At 41.0% G+C, this 19,487-nt stretch overlaps 1 protein-coding gene across 1 annotated transcript in view; it reads right to left on the reverse strand.

The window, feature by feature from the left end:
• Positions 1-19,487, reverse strand: part of STK32A (serine/threonine kinase 32A) — a 120,926-nt gene that overhangs the window by 24,069 nt on the left and 77,370 nt on the right. Inside the window, exons 6-7 of the mRNA XM_027081695.1 lie at positions 9,575-9,612; positions 2,448-2,537 (exon numbers count right to left, since the gene is read on the reverse strand). Coding sequence (XP_026937496.1) covers positions 2,448-2,537; positions 9,575-9,612 — 128 coding nt within the window. The remainder of the gene's footprint in view (positions 1-2,447; positions 2,538-9,574; positions 9,613-19,487) is intronic.

Consider the following 19,487-nt stretch of genomic DNA (forward strand, 5'->3'; position numbering starts at 1 on the left):
GGAGAAGGAGGGATTGGAGTTGATTGGAAAGAGCATGGAGGTAGAAGATGAGGAATTCAAAAAAGTAAAACTTCCTTGTTGGGTGCAGGTGCTTAAGAACTGACAGACAAGGGGTGGGATAGGGAGGGTGGGAGGGAGGGAGATGCAAGAGGGAGGGGATATGGGTATATATGTATATGTATAGCTGATTCACTTTGTTATAAAGCAGAGACTAACACACCATTGTAAAGCAATTATACGCCAATAAAGATGTTAAAAAAGAAAAAAAGAACTGACAGACAGCTCATCTTCTTATTGCCAGAGTCGAGGAACTGCGGTATAATATGCTAAGCATCTTACATTAGAAAATGTTGTATATTCCTATAATCTTCATTCAGTATTTCATCCTAGTTTTCTTTCTTTTTAGAATTTTTTTTCTTTCTGGTTAATTGCTAATTACATTCTGCAGGAATGCTATAAAATGAGTGCTGGTGAATGTCTGTTAGGTAGATTTTACCAAATTATTGGGAACATATATATGTATATATTTTTTGCAATATGCGGGCCTCACACTGTTGTGGCCTCTCCCGTTGCGGAGCACAGGCTTCGGACGCGCAGGCTCAGCGGCCATGGCTTACGGGCCCAGCTGCTCCACGGCATGTGGGATCTTCCCGGACCCCGGCACGAACCCGTGTCCCCTGCAGCGGCAGGCGGACTCTCAACCACTGCACCACCAGGGAAGCCCGGGAACATAATTTTTAAAAAGAGAAAGCAGACTTCCGCCTGTGATACCTCTTAGGAAGATTCCCATCCAAAAATCAAAGGCAAGAACAACTTCTGGATGAAAATATAAGCCTTGACAGTCAGATATTCATTTTTTAAAATAAAACTAGAAACATTTCTAAGAGTATGGCCTACCTAATTTGGCTTACATCTATTTAAGAATCATAAATACATAAACTTTTAAATTTCTGTCTCTCTCTTTTAGGGAGAAGCTTGGTTTTCTAAAGTCAGAACGAGCTTGCTCTAGATCTAGGCTTTTTCAATTATTAGCCATGTGATCTTGAGCAAATTACTTAGCTTCTTATTTTCCTCATTGTAAAATGGTGATAATTACAGTTTGCCTCACAGGGTTATTGAGAAAAACTTAATCAGTCAATGAATGCAAAACATTTAACACATTGTCTGGTCCCCAGAATGCTTTCAATAAATATTAGTAACTGTTAATTATTAAGGGTGAGGGTGGAGAGGTGCAGAGAAACTTGACAGGATTCCAATCTCCTAGCTCTATGTCGTGAAAAGACTGGAAATGCCAACCTTTAGGAGAATCAAATTATACGGATATTGTCTTTAAAATCACTGGGGAGAGAAAACAAAGTTGGGCTTCCTTTACTCCTCTCACCATGGAAACCAGGCTTAGAAAACCCAGATGCACATTTTCTGATTTGGCGCCGAGCAAGTAGCCCTTAATATGGAAACCCAGGAAACCTAGGGAATAAACTCCTCGGACCAGCAGGCTCAGAGATTCCTTTTTATCATTTGAGTACCATGGGTTTCAGGCAAGAAAATAGGCTGAATTACATGTGTCCATTATTTTAGAAGGACAAAGGAGGCTTCTTCCCCCCACTGATAATTGCAAGCCAGGAACTTGCAGTTGTTCAAATACCATATAAAATCAGGCTCATTTTTCCCCACAGATGATTTCTTTCTCTTGGAAAGTGAGGTGGCCCTGCACAGTTCTCTTTTCCTCTCTCTCTTTAATTCTCTCTTCAGTTCCATGAGGAAGAGAATGAAATATTGAAAGAAAGTGGCATTGCTCTTGCCTTTAATTTCAAGTTCCAATATTTCACCTGTGACTTATTCATGGGATCGTTGTGATAAACCTAAAACCAAAATTATAACTGGAAGGTACTTTGTGAACTTACAGCCTTATGCATGTTATGCAGGATTATGTAAATCATGGTCATAATAATACTTACGTCACTTATTACCATCCTACTTATGGCTGTACCTTCTCTGTTTGATTCTTTTTTTTTTTTTAACTCCTTTTCTAGAAGGTAAGCTCCATGGGCTGGAGACCTTGTGTGTTTTGCTCCCTGCAGCACCGCCAGCACCTGAAACAGTGCTGAGGACACAGAGGCAATTAGTAGATATTTATTGAATTAATTATTAATATTCTTCATCAGGAAGTAGGTAGAAACTGTCCTTAATAACTCATAAAATAGTGTTTTTACATGTAATCCGTGACTGTCCTGAATCGAGGTCAGTCTGGGTGCTTGCTAAAAGGAGATGCCTGAGGCTCACCGCAGACCTGTGAAATTAGAAGCTCTCTAGGTCAAGTCAGAGGGGGGCTCGTCATTTCTAGCTGCAAGGCCCTACAGATGATTGAACCCGTAGTACATGGTGTCTACAGGAATGAATAAAAAAGCCTTCCTCTTAGTCGCTATGGCGGCTCAGGGGGCCCATACCCATGTAAGGCTTGGTGCCGGCCATGGTGGTGATGCACATCTCCACAGGTAGCATCGTAGCGATGTTGAAGTCTGTGATGTGCACGTGCCCTGCGAGGGAGAAGGACCACAGAGAACGTTACGTTCCATTCAACCCAGCGGCAGACCACGCTTTTTTTTTTTTATCAATAGTACCTGGAAGCTTAGTTTGTAAATTCTTGTACGCCATTTGCAATTGGGTACACACAGTAAAAAGTCAATTATCCTATCCTCAAGACCAATATAGTCTAAACCAGCAACCCTCCAGGTGCCAAAACACGGAAAGGTTAACGTCTGGTTGTAAGTTTGTAGTTCAATGTCAGAAAGTTTTAACCTTGGTCTTTAAGAGCCCACGCTCTGGTAAATTCTACTTAGGCAATTTTTGCCTGTTGTCAGCATTTTAAGTTGGTACAGCCTGTGAGAATCAAGAGCGGGGTAGATAAGAACTATTTGAAGTATCAAATTTCCAAGCATCTTTACAGCATCTTTTTTTTAAAGAAACAAATGTTGTTAATACAAAGCAGACATGACTGTGGATGCGTATATTTATTTCTTTGCCAAGAAAGAGTTCTTTCTCTCCTTGTTTTTCTGAATATCATTAGTAGTTTTTTGTCTGATAGTTCAGGTTGTCCCCCAGTGGTCCCCAACAAAATAATGTACAAAGGGAAAGTAGGGAAAAGTCAAGTTTTATTTTTAAAGAGGCTCTAGAAAGAGCCCTAGACTGGGAGCCAGGAGACTTAGGTCCTGCCCTGAATTCTGCTCCCAATACATCGTACACTTGCAGTTCCTTTCCTGTGTTGAACCTGTTTCCCTTAAAAAAAAAAAAAATTCATGGGCGGACTAGACGATCTCTAGGGTCTCTCTGCAGTGTTCACACTCATGGCAGTATAGTGTGGGTCTAACACTTAAGTTCAGAAGGGAGCACACCCTACAAAGTGTATTACGGTCCTTACATTCACAGCCAGAAGTAGGATAAGCCTGTTCTGTCAGCTGTTGGCAGGAAAGTCATATGTTTTGAGAGGATCGTGAAGTGTTGGCATTTCCATTTGCATGCTTCTGTGGTTGTGATGAGATACGGTGGTAACTGGAGGGGATTCGTCTTCCATATCCCACAGACCACGCTCCCCCTGCCAACTGCACTCTCTGCTCCCTGATAGCATCCAGTCTGCCGCTAACGATTAATCTCACTGTCTTTATCACCAGGGTTTTGTGTGGTGCAAAAAGTGTTTTGTTTATATCTGATGACATTTTAATAAAGTAGCGCTCATCAAGCTGAAAGTGAAGGTATCCTTGCATAAGTGGTACCAACAGATGATTTCCAGAAATCACCCTATCATAATATAGGTTGTTTCAGTATTTTCTTTCTCTGTTTCTCCCCATGGGTCACGCTCAAAGCACTGGATCAATGTTTCACAAGGTTTGATACAAAACAGGTGAGCCTGGAGACTTAATGATTAAGAGTCTGTTCTCTGGAGTCTGACTGCCTGGCTTCAAGTCCCGGCTCTAATACTAACCAGCTATGCTACCTCAAAAAGGTGACTTATCCTCTCTGTAAAGTTGAGATGATAGTAGTCATCTTCTCACGAGGTTGTTGGGAAGATCAAATGAAATAATGCTGTGGAAGGCTTTGCTCAGCATTTGGCAGGAAGTTGCTATTTGTCATGATCAGACGCTCCAGAGTGACTTTGTGAAACTCACACTCCTGGACTTCATTCTTCCAGGACACCAATGCCGTGGGACTGGTGGGAGAGCCAGGCATCCACGTTAGAAACAGAACAAGAAACTCCACAGGTGATTCAGATGGGCAGCCAGGCATGGGATCCTCTACGTTAGCCCGAGCAGCTGTTCTAACCGACTCAGTCCTAAGATTGGCTATGCTCATGTAGAAGGTAGAGGATGTTTCAGAGTCAGCTGGCTCTCCAAGTGCAGTCCCCAGACCAGCAGCATCAGTATCACCTGGGAAAGTGTTAGAAATGCACATTCCTGGGCCCTACCTCTGCATACTGAAGCAGAAACTCGGAGGATGGGGGCCCAGTGTTTAGAAAAGCTCCCTAGGTGATGCTGATACCCAGTAAAGTTTGAGACCACACTTTTAAAAGAAGACTAGGCTTAGTAGAAGATGTTGACTGCAGTAAGTACTCACTCGTTACATTTCTTTCGAATGTGGTTGAAAGAATGTTAATGTCATAAGTAGTATTTTTTACATTCATATGATTAATTGCAAGTTTCAAAAGGTTTTTGTACATTTAAGCCTAATCAAGTAGTTCCTATTTTACAGAAGAGCTGTTTGTGGCTAAGTTCTCAGTACTTAGAAGTAGCAGAGCTAGAATGAGGATCTACAATTTGGTCCAGGACTTCTTTGGTGGGTTATAAATCGCCCAGAAACTTTTTGCGCTTTAGCGTAAGACCAAATTGCTGAACAAACTAAAAGAACTATCTGCTGGTTGGCTCAGGGTTCCCCCACCAGGGTGCATAGTAGACAATGGGCAGGAATCATTTGAGGGTCAGGATCTACTGGAAACTGTTGCCTGCTGCCCTCCAGCTGAACAAGGATAGCAGAGCCCCTGGCCACCAGCCCCGACGTCTCCATTCCTGGCCCAGGATGCTGCCATGCTTCCCTGTGCTCACCGTGGGGATCCTTCTGCCATGGTCCCTTCTGTGCTGTGGAAGTGAATCTGAGTTCTGGCTCACAGAGGAAGGTTCAGTCACCTGCTGATGGAGGGACCCAGGAATTGCTTGGGTGTGAGGGACCACTCTGGCCTCTTCCATAAGCCCCGGCTCTGAGGGAGCCTTAGAACAGAGTTTTTCAACCTGGAACTATTGATATCTTGGACCTGATCATTCTTTGCTGTGAAGGGCTGTCCGGTGCATGGTCTAATGCTTAGTTGCATCCCTGGCCTCTGTCCACTGGATGCCAAAAGTACTTCCCTCTCCTAAATAGAATCCTGACCATCAAAATTGTCTCCAGACATTGCCAAGTGTCCCCTGCAGGGAGAGACGGTAGAGCGAAAGCATCCCCAGTTAGAACCACTGCCTTACTGTGAAGTTTTTCAGATACAAGGCTCAGAACTTCCTCACTGTGAACACCCTATAGGGAGTGATCTGCCAGTTCTTTTCACCTCTGTACCTTGAGGCACAGAATCACATTAAAAATTGGAGTTCACAGTATTGAGTCACTGAATTTAGTCGTCATTGTGGTCATTACTTATACTCTTTTGCACTGTACCTGTGTTCAGCCTGGGGATGTTTCTCAACACAGCCCTCAAGGACACCATAACCAATTGGTTGGCGTGGCTCCTAACTTTCAAAAATTTCCTCAACTCAAAAATAGTTAGATCATGTGTGCCACATTTTTCTAGGATTCTTATTAAAAATTCATATCGTTAGGCACTAGCAGAGACTTATACACCTGATTATCTGGGGATAGGGTACAGAGTTCTACTATATATGTGTGTGTGTGTGCGTGTGTGTGTGTATATATATATAATATACATATATGTATACGTATATATAGGTTTTAAGATGCTACCCACTTGATTTTTAGGTACATTTTGGGACTCTGCAAGGGAGAAGCTGTTAAGGTAGCAGAATTATTTCTTCCTCACACCCCCAAACCGAGTTTTTGCCTTTCTCTGTTCCCTGTGACTAGGGATGATATTAAGAAACCTAAATTATAGATGATGTGGTAATTGTCATTCTCTCAGATACACCAGGGAGACATTATTGCTCCTTGTATGCAGCATTTATTTCCTGAATAGCTTAGGAAAAACACAAGAATTTTAGACACTATTGAACTGATAGAATTAGATGGGGTACTTAAGTTGGTAGGACATGAAACCTATATATCAGGACAGTTGGTTATGAGCCATGCAAGATCTAATGCCATCTTGGGCTCTGAACTAGTGAGTGAGACATTTAAGGAGAACAGGTATGCTCTAAATTGCAGACTTTTTTAAGTCAAATTCTGATGTATAAGGAATGTTCATACACACCAGTGGAAGGATTCTCCATTTACAAAAGAATTTAGCTTCTTTAAATATCAGCCTTTTCTGATGAACATGAACCAATATGAATCAGTAAGAGTAAAACAAAATTTCTGCCTCTTACTGATGGTGCTGAATTAGAATATAAGCTATGTGGCGTAATACGCAGCTCACTTGGAGGAACGGGCATAGGAGGTGTATTAGAGGTAAACAGTTATCCTTTACAGTTGCTAAGTCCCCATGCAAGAGGCGTACATGATCTTGTCCATAAAGGGTGAAAAGTCCATAAAGGGTGAAAAGGGTGAAAAGAAGGAGAGGAGACAGAGGAGACAAATGAAGTTTTCGAACGTGAGACCTTGGAAAATCACACCAGAAAGCACTCCCAAAGGCAGGCATTGATTTGTGGTCCAGTTGGCTGTCACAAGAGCAGCTGTGCATAATGAGCTGGGGAGCGAGGGCCACCGGGAATTTCTTCATTTCAAAGTAGTTAATTATGGTCCCTGAGCAATGCCTAAAAGCTTAATTTTTCAGAATTTGAATAAACAGAAAGTAAATAACCTCAAAAAATTATTTTCTCCAGAAAGGGATCCCCAGGACAATGCTTAGAGAATGGCTCGCAACCTTTTTGTTTGCTTCTATCCCACTCACATATCCAGTCCTTCCCAAAGCAGTGTTTCTCTTATTGACTGCAGTGATCCTCCAGTTGAGTTTAGGATGGGAAAAAATACAGAAAAGCCCCCTCTTAAGTCATTGTCCAAACCCCAAAACTTGAGAGTGAAAAAGATCTTTGTAAATAGTACACTAGATAACAGTTGTAGACTAGGACCGTCCCTCAGGCAGACCGGTATGCCTACTTGTAGTCCCTAAGTAACAGACCCCCAGTCCAACCAAGAATAAAATGCCCTGAAAAGTGGGCTTAACCCCCTGCGTGCATGAAGGACAGGCAGAATGGGCCACTGAAAGTGTAGTTACCTGAGAATTAAGTGTCAGAGAAAATTGTTTAAACACAAGACCTAAGAAGTAGCCACACACAATCTTTGGTATATCCCACTTGGAATCAAAATAATTCTTTAGTAAAGACAGGTGAGGACCCAGCTTTCACTTACGCTATATGATATAGATAAAGTCATATAAAACAAAATGAAGTCACCTAAGCTTCCTTCTGTAGGGGAGAAAGCCCCTACTACCTCATGGAGTCATACTAGCATTTAACCGTTATTGAGTGATTTCCTTGTGCACGTGGCAATCAAGCACTTTATAAACAGGGTGTCAGTTAGTGTTTACAGTTACCCGGAGAAGTAAGGACGCCTTTCATCCCTGAAGAATCTAAGGTGCAGAGAAGTTTTAGGCAACCTGTCGAGCGTTTCAGAGCTGGTGAGTGAGAGAACTGGGTTTTGAGCTCAGAACCCCATGCTCGTATCTACGATATCACACAATCTTTCCCAAGGGTAGTCTCTAAGGGTGGACAAACTCGAAGATTAATTTATTCCTGGATCTTTCTCCTAATCTACAATGACCAAGTGGACAAGAAAATGAGGAAGAGAAAGAAGTTGAATGAGAGAGAACAGGACGACCTCACGGGAGGAATAAGATGAAGCCATGTTTGAGATCCAAGACCGAAACGTTGTTCTCTGAATGGAAGGTACATTTTTTTGGTTGACAGGACCCATATGTCTCCATTCAGGGTCCTGACAAATGGTTGAGCAATATATGGGGCACAAAGGCAAGCAGGTGAGGGGGAAGTGGGGACAGAACCCGAAATCAGGCTCTGCATTACCAGTGGTCACCTTCCCAAGGCTGTGGTAGGCACACAGAGCACCTTTTTGTACATCGTGCAAAGATGGCCTCTAGAGGTTGGGGAGGCCTTGTCCACAGCTGTGAAGCTCCACAGAGTTTATCTGCACCGGTGTGAGAGGGGATCCTGCTTCCTATTTAAGGCAGAGACAGCTGGTGCTTTAATGAAAGTCACCTTCATGTTGTCTCACCATTGCCCACATTTCTGAGATTCAGAAACTATTCCCAAATGTCAGAAGCAGTAAAGGGAAGGAAGAAATAAGGCATCGGAAGAAAGTGGAGAAAATCTTTTTAGACAGTCCATAAATAAATAATGACTCCAAGCTTTGAAATTAGAGGTCATACACAAAAGTGTTTCTTAGCCCTCTGAGCACATGTGGCGTCTGGCAAACCAGGCTTAAAATGCAACTAGGTAAATAAATAATAAGTGACGGATGGTCCGTGGAGTTTCAGTCCCACTTGCAAATCTCTTTTGTAAAAGTTAAAGAGATACAGAGCTTTGCAGATTTAGGACTCCCTCCTCTAGCAGCTTTCTAAAAATTTAACAAGGATCTTATTGCCTCTGTAACATTTATAACATGCAGGCTGTGTGTCCTACAGGTCTGCTCTAATAAATAAATCCAAATGTACATTGAAATAATATTAGGAAGAGATTGTACACATTTGATCACTGTTGGTCAAAGCTTGTTCTATAGGACATCTTCAATCAGTGCTTCTTGAACTTCAGGCATTCATGTATCACCGTCATGGTCATTGCCATATCCCTCTGTCACTTTCATAGCTGGGTACCAGAGATACTCTTATCTGCTTTATATCTTTCTTTAAATGGACTCATTTTTAGTAACTGAAAACCTTTGAACAGAAAACTTGATATCTCTTCTGTAAATGTGAACCCAGTTTACCCTCACAAGAAGGAAAGTCTGTCACGAATCTCTAGGTAGATACTATTGCCTACCGAATGCTCTAAGCCTCTTCTGTCTTTATGAAAAAAAAAAAAAAAAAAAGGGAGATGATTGCTATAGAGATATTAAAGCAAACTAGCACCAAAAAACTGGGATGGTTTTCTTGAAGAAATCAGTAGGAATGGAAGAAAATTGAAAAGAGAATAACTTTCTCCTTATGTAAATGTAAGGCTATTTAAGGGTGTACAACGTCACTGCAATAAATGATAAAGTTCCCCCATATGGTCCCTCCCACCATAAAATGGAGTTTGTACATGCAACTCAACTGAACTGAGTAAGACGCTTTTTCCCTATATAGTACTACTTTGCTGGGGATAACCAACTTGTTCTACATGCATGTTATGTGGTTACAAACAAATCATTTACTTACCATGTTCATCAAGCAAAATATTGTCAGGCTTCATATCCCTAGGGGAGTAAAAAGAAAGGAGAAAGTTGCTCATAATAAAACAAAGAAACAGAACTAAAGGATAAAGGTGAACTGCTTAAGAAGGCTAGCTAGGAATGAATGTACTAGCACTTCATCACTCACAGTCTCATTCAATTCTCACAGTGAATTGAGATAGTTACCATTAATACCCCCAATTTCTAGGTTGGAACTGAGGCTTAAAGAGGTTAAGTAACTTAACCCAAGGTTACAGAGCTAATAAACAGAAAAACAGGGCTCTGGACCTGGGTCTCTCTCACTCAAAAGCTCAGACTCTTTTTTTTTTTTTTTAAATATTTATTTATTTATTTGGTTGCACGGGGTCTTAGTTGCAGCAGGTGAGCTCGTTAGTTGTGGCATGCGAACTCTTAGTTGCGGCATGCATGTGGGATCTAGCTCCCCGACCAGGGATCAAACCCAGGCACCCTGAATTGGGAGCGTGGAGTCCTATCCACTGTGCCACCAGGGAAGTCCCTAAAAGCTCAGATTCTTAATTTCTACAGCATATTATATCCAAGTGTGTCAGTATTGCTCCATAGATCATCCGGCATTTATTTATTTATTTAAATTTTATGTATAATTTTTATTTTTATTTTTTAAATTTTATTGGAGTGTAGTTGATTTACAATGTTTGTTAGTTTCAGGTGTACTGCAAAGTGATTTATTTCTACATATACATATATTCATTCTTTTTCAGATTCTTTTCTCATATAGGTTACCACAGAATATTGAGTAGAGTTCCCTGTGCTATATATAGTAGGTCCTTGTTGGTTATCTATCTTACATATAGTAGTGTGTGATCATACAGCATTTAAATTGTCATAAGGTAGTAGTACTAATCATCATTGTTGCCTGTGTAACTCTAGAACTTGAAGACTATAAAAAAGAGAAACAAAATGATCTATAAAGTGATTACATTTTAAACTTGCAGAGATTAGAATCTTTTTTAGGATGATGCTATAATGCCTCTAGTTGCTTAATAAGTATTATTCCTGGGATTGTTAACTAAAGGATTTGGACCAGTTTTCTATGCATTGGTGAGATCCTTAAATCCATAGAAGGGAATATAATCCACCCTCTTCCAACGAAGGCAGTAGTTTGATGCTAAATACTTAGAGGTTTGATGGTAAATACTTAGAGGAATGGCCTGTAGAGTTTCAGAAGTCCTCAAGAACAAATATTATTGTAAGCAGTGTTCCTCAATGAGAGCACAGCTCTGTAGTTCATAGCAGCCCTCACTCTTCCACACTCCGGTTTTTACTGCCCTTCCCTGATGTACCATTAAAGCCCTTAAACCCAAATTCACAGAAGCCATTAGGGAAGAAATTCTGCAACAGGTTTGGGAACACATTTTCAGCCTAGTCAAGTGGCTTTTATGTCACTAGAATAAGGTGACTTTAGTCTGTGACAGACCGAGACTGTCAGAGTCCTCTTTTGAAAATATTAATGAATAACAAGCCTCTTAGCTACACATAGAACCAAGTATATGCCCCACCCAACCGGCAGGTGCATGGGTACTTTCATGAGCTTTGAATATCTTCTCGTTTAGTTTATTAGGTTCTTAAAATTAGCTCTGGATTCATAAGCGGTCATTTGTAGCTGTGGCAAATTTTTCTCTGGTTCAGGGTATAATTTGCTAAAAACATAGAGTGCAAGGGGGTTTCAAATTGCATGTTTCCCTGGCTAAACTCTCAGTGTTGCAGACTCCACCCTAACCCCTTTGATGGATTTCATTATTCCAAAAATTATCAAGTCTAAATTCACTCACATGGATTAAAGGCCCTTTCATAATCTGGCTCCTGTGCCAGCCACATGGAGGGCATGGAGTCCCCTAAAAGCTCCCTGCATCTCCTCACCTTCTGCCGTTCCTTTGCCTGAATCAGAGCCCTGAACCACTGCACCCAGAAAATGCAGATTCATCCCTCACCTCTTAGCTCAGATGCCACTTCCTACAGGAAGCCTTCCCTGATTTTCCAGTTCTGAGTCAATGGCCCCTCCTGTGTGCTCTGCATGGTATGCTTATCCCATCACAACATTTATCACACTTCTATTCATTTTTTCTCCAACTGGATCATGAACTCCTTGATGGCGGGGATGGTTTCTTGATTAATACATAAACCAGGATATACCAGAGCACTCCAGTGCACCATTGAACACTCTGCAGTTTAAAGCTTGAGGTAAACTAGCCATTAGGCTCTTGCCACCTCTTTCGGACCTGTACCAGTGAGCATCAGGTAGTGTCTGCCAGGAGAGGAGGAGGCCCTGAGGAGCCCTGCCGGGAAGGGAGAGACTTGGGTGTGGCAAGATGAGCACAATGATTTCGTGGCCTGAATTTATGAGGGCTTGCTAGGAGAAATGAATTGCCGTGGGTTTGGCACTTTATGGGCTTTCTATTAAATCCCTAGGTGCAATTTTTTAGATTTGTTATAGCCACACTTCGTGATATCCACTACTTTCCCCAGAAACTTCCTTGCAGCTTAAAGAATAATATGGAGATCAGAGAGGTCATAGTTTAAGGTGATATGTCCTACTTCAATCTTATATTCATTTAATTATCAAACATTTATCTATCAAACATTTATCTACTTTGATAAGTCACTGTGTTAGGATATGAGAAATATAAAGACAGATGAGACATAGTTCCCTCAGGGATGGGGAGGGTAAGAAAGTTCAAAAGGAACCATGCCAAAGGGGTTTAAAGTGGTAAAGAGGCATGTTTATTACTAAATTCAGAGAAAGACTATGAGGAAAATCTAAGAAAAATATAAAAGAAAAAGTGGACTTTTAACAGAAAAATAAAGTATATAAGCATAGATTCTAAGTACATAGTTTCTCTAAAAAGTGATGAGGTAACCTCTAAGTCACTACAGGGTGAATGGCAGTGTGATAAGATTGTTTATTCATGCAGTAGGAGAAAGGAAATGAAAATAAACCCAGGTGCTGTATTAAAATTCCTGCTAGAACAAGTTGAGATTTTCTAGTTCAGAATTTAAGCACCACTTATATTTTCTGTCTTCTCCAGTAATCCTAAATGGTTTTCTTCATTTAAGGCAATCTATAAGATGGTTTAACTGGGTAGTTACCAAACCTGGGTATCTACGATCACCTGGGGAGCTGAAAACAACATGCACCCCAACTGTTTCCTCACTCCCATTTCCTTAATCATTCCTTTGTCATCATGACAGCCTATCCACCGGGCAGCATGACCTTCTATCATATACCTTTTATCACCAGACCCGACCCAGGGATTCTAGACTAATAATAAGTAAAACTTCCTGCCTGATGTTTCCATCTGTATGTTTAGCAGCCATGATAAATATAAATATAATACGTCCTAAAGAGAACCTTTGATATCCACCAAATCCCACACAAACACCAAAAAAACCCATGAAATTAATACTTGATCTAGTAATTCTACTTCTGGGTATATACCCCAAAGAAGTGAAAGCAGGTATTTGAACAGATATTTGTACACCCGTGGCAGCACTATTCACAATAGCCACGAGGTGGAAACCACCCGAGTATCCGTGGATGGGTGTATAGATAAATGTGGTATATACGTATGGAATATTATTCAGCTTTAAAAAAGAATAAAATTCTGATACAGTCTCTAACACGAATGAACCTTGAAGACATTATGCTAAGTGAAATATGCCAGGCACGAAAGAGCAGTTATTGTATGATTCTACTTATATGAGGTCCTTAGAATAGTCAAATTCACAGAGACAGAAAATAGAATAGAGGTTCCCAAGGGTTGTGGGGAAAGACGGATTGATGATTTATTGTTTAATATTTATAGAGTTTCATTTTGGGATGACAAAAAAGTTCTGGAGATGGACGGTAGTGATGGTTGCACAACAGTATAAACGTACTTAATGTACTTTGTCACTTAAAAATGGTTAAAATGATAAATTTTATGTGATGTATATTTTACTACAGTGAAAAAATACTTATACATAGACACACATTAGAATTACCATCTCCAGCGCTACCACCATCATCATACTGAAGTCTGCAATAGTATAATACCTTGTTCTTCTTGCTTCTCCTCTTGTCCCCTGACAATCCATTATCCACATAGCAGCCAGGGTGGTGTTTTTCATTACACACACCTTCCCTGCCTAATGACTCCATTGGCTCCCAACCCACATGGAATAAGATCCGAACCATTTACCCTGGCCTTATATGACCTGTAGGTGCTCTAGTCCTGCGGAGCCCTGAGCTACATCTCATAGCCACACACCATGCTCCAACTGCACTGTACTTCTTGGTCTTCTTCACACGTTGTCCCCTCTGCCTGCAATCCTGTCTCCCTAGACCTTCAGGTGGCTTGTGTCTTCTTGTCATTCAGATCTTGGCTAAAATATCATGTCCTCCAAGTTCTTTCTTCACCACCCAGTCTAGAGTAGTGCCCTCTCCATCCTCATCTCTTCACTTCCACCTTATTTTCAGCACAGCACTATCATTACCTATTTTCTTCTTTATTTGTTCCTTATTTGTTTTCCCGCCAGGTTCTCAGAGCAAGGACATCTTTTCTGTGCTGTAGCTCCTAGGCTCATCAAAGTGCCCAGAACAAAGTCAGTGTTTAAATAAATATTGGTCAGAAAAATGAGTAAATCTAGTCCCTTGGCTTCTCAAACTTCTGGAATAATAAGCCATGTATTTCTTTTTCTCCTAAGAAGAGAAAAACAAAAACAAAAGAATAAGAACAACGACAACAAAACACCCTCCATATGCCAGATGCACTGTGTTTACTGTTGGCAACGAAAAAACCCATCATTTGCAGAGCGGTAAAGTGCACTTTTGGGAACACACACATGCTGTAGAAATCCTTCATTGCAGCTTGATTTGATGAAACAGAAAAGTCCAGGTCCTGCTGAATCAGCTGATTCTTACTGGAAGAACTACAAGTAGCAGTGTGGAAATGCAACACTCCCTGTGGCAGGGTCCGAGGCGGAACTGATATATCTGCTGTTCTCACCTGAATGACTTTAACAAGACATTAGCAGAACTTAATAGGCTAATTACATCCCTTCACTGTGCCTACCCTGGAATCAAGTTGCTCACCCTGCAATCTGATATGGGGTATTGTGAGAAGAGGGAACAGGAAAATCAGTGTATCCTAATGAAACTCAACTTCTTCAGTGTCCCACGGCTTTCTGACAGGTCCACAGTTTGGATTTAATTCTTTGTCACATAATGCTCTCCTGGATTGGGTCCTCTCCAAGTTCTTGAGAGGGGGAAAATATTATACGTATAATATTTTATTTATATATTTATATAATGTTATTTTATAATATCATATTTATCGTACATATAATATATTAATTACAGTGTTACATGAAGGCTATTGGTCACATAAACAGACTCATGCTAAGAAAAGAGAGGTTTGGGGGTGTGAGAGTGTGATGGGAAATTGTAAGCAAAAACATGTAATTTCGAACAGGAAACAAGTGAAAAGATGCCAGGACTGGATTAGTAAGGGCCAGGTGTCATCCTCCAACTTTCTTACCACCTGGATGCCGCTTCTTTTTTTTTTTTTAATTGAGACATAAGTGACTATTATATCAGTTTCAGGTGTGCAATATAAGAATTCAACATTTGTGTCTATTCTGAAATGATCACCCCACTACGTCTAGTTAGCGTCCATCACCACACATAGTTACGAATTTATTTTTCTTGTGATGAGAACTTTTAAGATCTACACTCTTAGCTACTTTCTGGCTACTTCTTTTTGTTGTTACTCAATCCCAGCCTTTCCCACAGTTTGTTCAAGGTAGTATTAGTTACAGAAGCCATTACAAGGAATTGAAGTAAAGAGACTGAAGGCTTTCAGGCTGTGTTGGTAAAGGATCTCCATGTCCAAGGGAAAAGATTGATTAGCAATGCCTGGTGTTGGGGCTAGTCCGTAAGAGTGTTTTCAAACTGCTGTGCTTCCCATGAGTCAAGAGAGTGGTTATAGCTATTATTTATTGCCCATGCTGTGGCAGGCACATGGCAGGCACTTGAGAGACAGCATCTTATTCTTCATAACAGCTCCATAACTTAGATATTACACCCATTCTTTTTTTTTTTTTTTTTTTTTTGCGGTTCGCGGGCGTCTCACTGTTGCGGCCTCTCCCGTTGCGGAGCACAGGCTCCGGACACGCAGGCTCAGCGGCCATGGCTCACGGACCCAGCCGCTCCGCGGCACGTGGGATCCTCCCGGACCGGGGCACGAACCCGTGTCCCCTGCATCGGTAGGCGGACTCTCAACCACTGCGCCACCAGGGAAGCCCTACACCCATTCTTGCAAATGAAGAAGGGGGAGCTCAGAGATGGTTCAAGATTTTAAGTAACAGACAGAACTGGGATTACAACCCAAAACTGCAAGGTATAGGCTTCCCTGGTGGCGCAGTGGTTGAGAGTCTGCCTACCGATGCAGGGGACACGGGTTCGTGCCCCGGTCCGGGAGGATCCCACGTGCCGCGGAGCGGCTGGGCCCGTGAGCCATGGCCGCTGAGCCTGCGTGTCCGGAGCCTGTGCTCCGCAACGGGAGAGGCCGCAACAGTGAGAGGCCCGCGAACCGCAAAAAAACAAACACTGCAAGGTGCAATCTTAGTTTATATCTCAAACTTTCATATCTTACTTCCTCTCAGGAGAGAGAATGTCCTAACATACCCAGGGGTCTGGGGTGTGGTTGAAATTGGTCTGCAGCAAGTTTAATTTTTTTCATAATTTCTGTGGTATATTTGAAAATCATATACACTTTGCACCCTACTCTATAATATATCCATATCTCTTTTAATATAAAAGTAAAATTCCACCTTTCTTACTCTGGATAAATCTGTTGTTCTAGGAAGGAGAATCCCCAGCAGTACAATAGTACATTCTAGCTTGAGAAGTATGGCCATGTACCACCATCCCAGAAACTTGAGAGTTTTAACCATTTTGTAGTCTCTGGAGGCAGAATGTGTATATACCAGTATATGGACTAAACGTGTGCCTTGTATATGCTATACTGTATTGTACTGTGTGGTGTGTTTGTGTGTGTGTGTAGAATACAGTTAGTAATCACAAATGTTTCTATCCCTTCCCAGGCATTACTAGGTTTATTTGGGAAGCAGTAGAACCTAGATGTTAAGAGTGGGGCTCTGGAGTTAGATGACCCAGTTTCAAATCTCAGCTGAGAACTTGCTGGTTCTGGGACCTTGGGCAAGTTAGAACCTTGTATGATGTACATTGTGATTGCCCTCCTAACATGCATTCTTTATTCTCTTAATCATTTCAGTTCTAATTTGGGTATTTAACCTCTCTGCCACACACACACACACACGCATACACATATACACACACGCTGTAGTCCCTTTGTTTGGGGGAGCCTATCCCACGCTTGACTTTAGGAGACGGTTCTGTGACTAAGGCCTAAGCTAGTGAGAGTTATGCCACTCCACAGTCCTGGTTATTGGTTCTGGGATGGGCTGTAATGCTTATTAAAGCCATTAAGCAGGAAGAAGAGTTAAGCTATGGGCTTCTGAGGAAGAAGTTTCCTTGCTGTCCTGGGGAAAGCTTTTAGCAGGTGTGTGGTTCATTGGATTTAAAGGAGTTAGCATAGAGTCCCAGGCTGACGTGCTGGATCAAGATAGCCTCCAAGTCTGGCGTACATCTGGACTTGCAAGTATCATAGAATAATAAATCCCCTTTATTGTTTAGTCTCATGGGAGTTAGTTTTCTATTGAGACTAGAAACATGTCTGGTAATATGTTTCTGAGACTCGGCCCCCTGAATCTATAACTCGAGGACAGCAATAGTATCTGCTTTATAGAGCTGTTGTGAAGATTTAATGAGATGGTGCATGTAAGACTTCTAGTTTCGTATCTGGCACATAGTAATGGTTCAACTGACTTTCAGAAAACATTGAACAAGTAATTAGGAAGTGTCAGTGTAGGAAGGGCTAGATGGCAAGAAACTGGTGTTAAATTGAGGACGATAAATGATGAATAGTTGTTTTCAACTATCATGGAGCCATTGTGATGTACTCATGATGACAGATCTCATTTAATGCAACAAGTGAGAGAAGGATAAGCCCTTTGAATACTTTATTCCCTATTATCCTCTAACAACCTTATGAAGTAGGTATAATTATTACCCTTATTTCATAGATGGGACCACTGAGGCACACAGAGGGCTAATTCCAGGAACTACTGCATTGTCCTCCACTATTATGAGAAGAGTCAGGATTCCAGTTCATGTTTACCTGACACCAGGAGTGATATTCAAAATACTTAACAAGGAACAAACACTAATCACCGCAGGGCACCGACCATAAGGAATCCTGGAGGCTAGAGATAAATTACCAGTAAGATTACGAGTGGGTGACGACTAATAGAAGCCCTGTCTGACTCGACACCTTACTTAGTTCAGCTCCAATGGGCAGCAGGGGACCCACGAGGCTGATTGTGAGTCCACAGAAGGAAGAACTTTCTAAAAATTCAGCATGTCTAAAAATGAAATCATCTACCTTATGTGGCAATGAGTATCTCACCTCTGAAATGTTTAAAAGCTAGGAAGACAATTCCTTGTTGGAGAGGTTGTGGAAGAAATTCTGCCTTTGGATGCAGGTAGGACTTGATCTCTACGTTAACCTTCACTCTAACATCCCAAGGTTCTGTAATAGCCCATAGTTGTTTTCCAACTGGCAGGAAAATAGTGTGGCTTCCCTTTATTAGCCATCCCTGATTTTCTGAGCAATGTAATAAAGGCTTGTCATATTTTTCCCGCTTTAATATATATGACATTATTAAATCTACTTCACAAATTAGAGAAATAGATCTCAGGGCTTATTAATTTCCCTAAAGTCATACAGCTAATAAGTGGACGAAGCCCCAAACTGAGCCCTGATCTGACTAGTCCAAAGCCCCTTACCCTGTCTACTATGTCATACTCTGCTTTCAAACGAGAATATTGTGTTTTCTTAATGGTTGTATTATAAGATAAATGTGTAATTTTGGTGATGATGTATTCTAGAGTATGAGAAGGAACAGTATGTTTTCCCCATAGTTTAGTGCAAGGAAGGTAATGGAAGCAAATGGATATAGTGTATCAATATTAATCAATAGCTATAAATTTATTGAACACTTTCTATGTAGGTGTTGTGCATATGTTAGAATTTATCTCCACCACAGCCCTGTAAATTAAGTATAGGTTTCTTCATTTTACTGATATAGCAAATGAGGGTCAGAGATGCTAAGTAACTTGCCCACAGTTGCCTCTCTTGTAAGTGGAAGAGCCATCATATAATTCTAACGCCATCAGTCACTGCTTATGATGGACACCTTGCAAATAGCCTTGCTATGGGCATATGAATATCATGGTGGACAACTACATGATTTGAGCATATAAAATATCTTCATATTATTCTGTTTACAAAGGATATGACCATATGTATATATTTGCATATTCCTATACATATAGTGATAATTCTATAAAAGATTATCAGTATATATTTAATGCTCAACCAAATAAAACTAGAAATAAACAAAACACATTAGATTACCACTGGGTTTTTACTTTCTGCAATACTTTTCTATATTCCCCCACAAATTTCTAAAATAAACATGCCATCTTTATCGATTTGAACCAAAGTATTACATAAAAATCTTATTATAAGATATTACATAATATCTTCTCATTACTTTTATCAATGAAGACACTATTTTTTTTTCTTTTAAGTACCAGCCTAATAGCTAGAACACATGATTTCTTATCTTAGCCATCTCTCTGATTTGCCTTGTGACCTTGGGCATATCACTTGCTTCTCTGGGCCACAGTTTTAGCATCTGTACTGGGGTTGACAAACTATGGCCCATGGGCCAAA

This window comes from Aethalodelphis obliquidens, unplaced genomic scaffold (assembly GCF_003676395.1).
Source record: "Aethalodelphis obliquidens isolate GAN/ISIS:26980383/991018 unplaced genomic scaffold, ASM367639v1 scaffold45, whole genome shotgun sequence".
Lineage (NCBI taxonomy): Eukaryota > Metazoa > Chordata > Mammalia > Artiodactyla > Delphinidae > Aethalodelphis > Aethalodelphis obliquidens.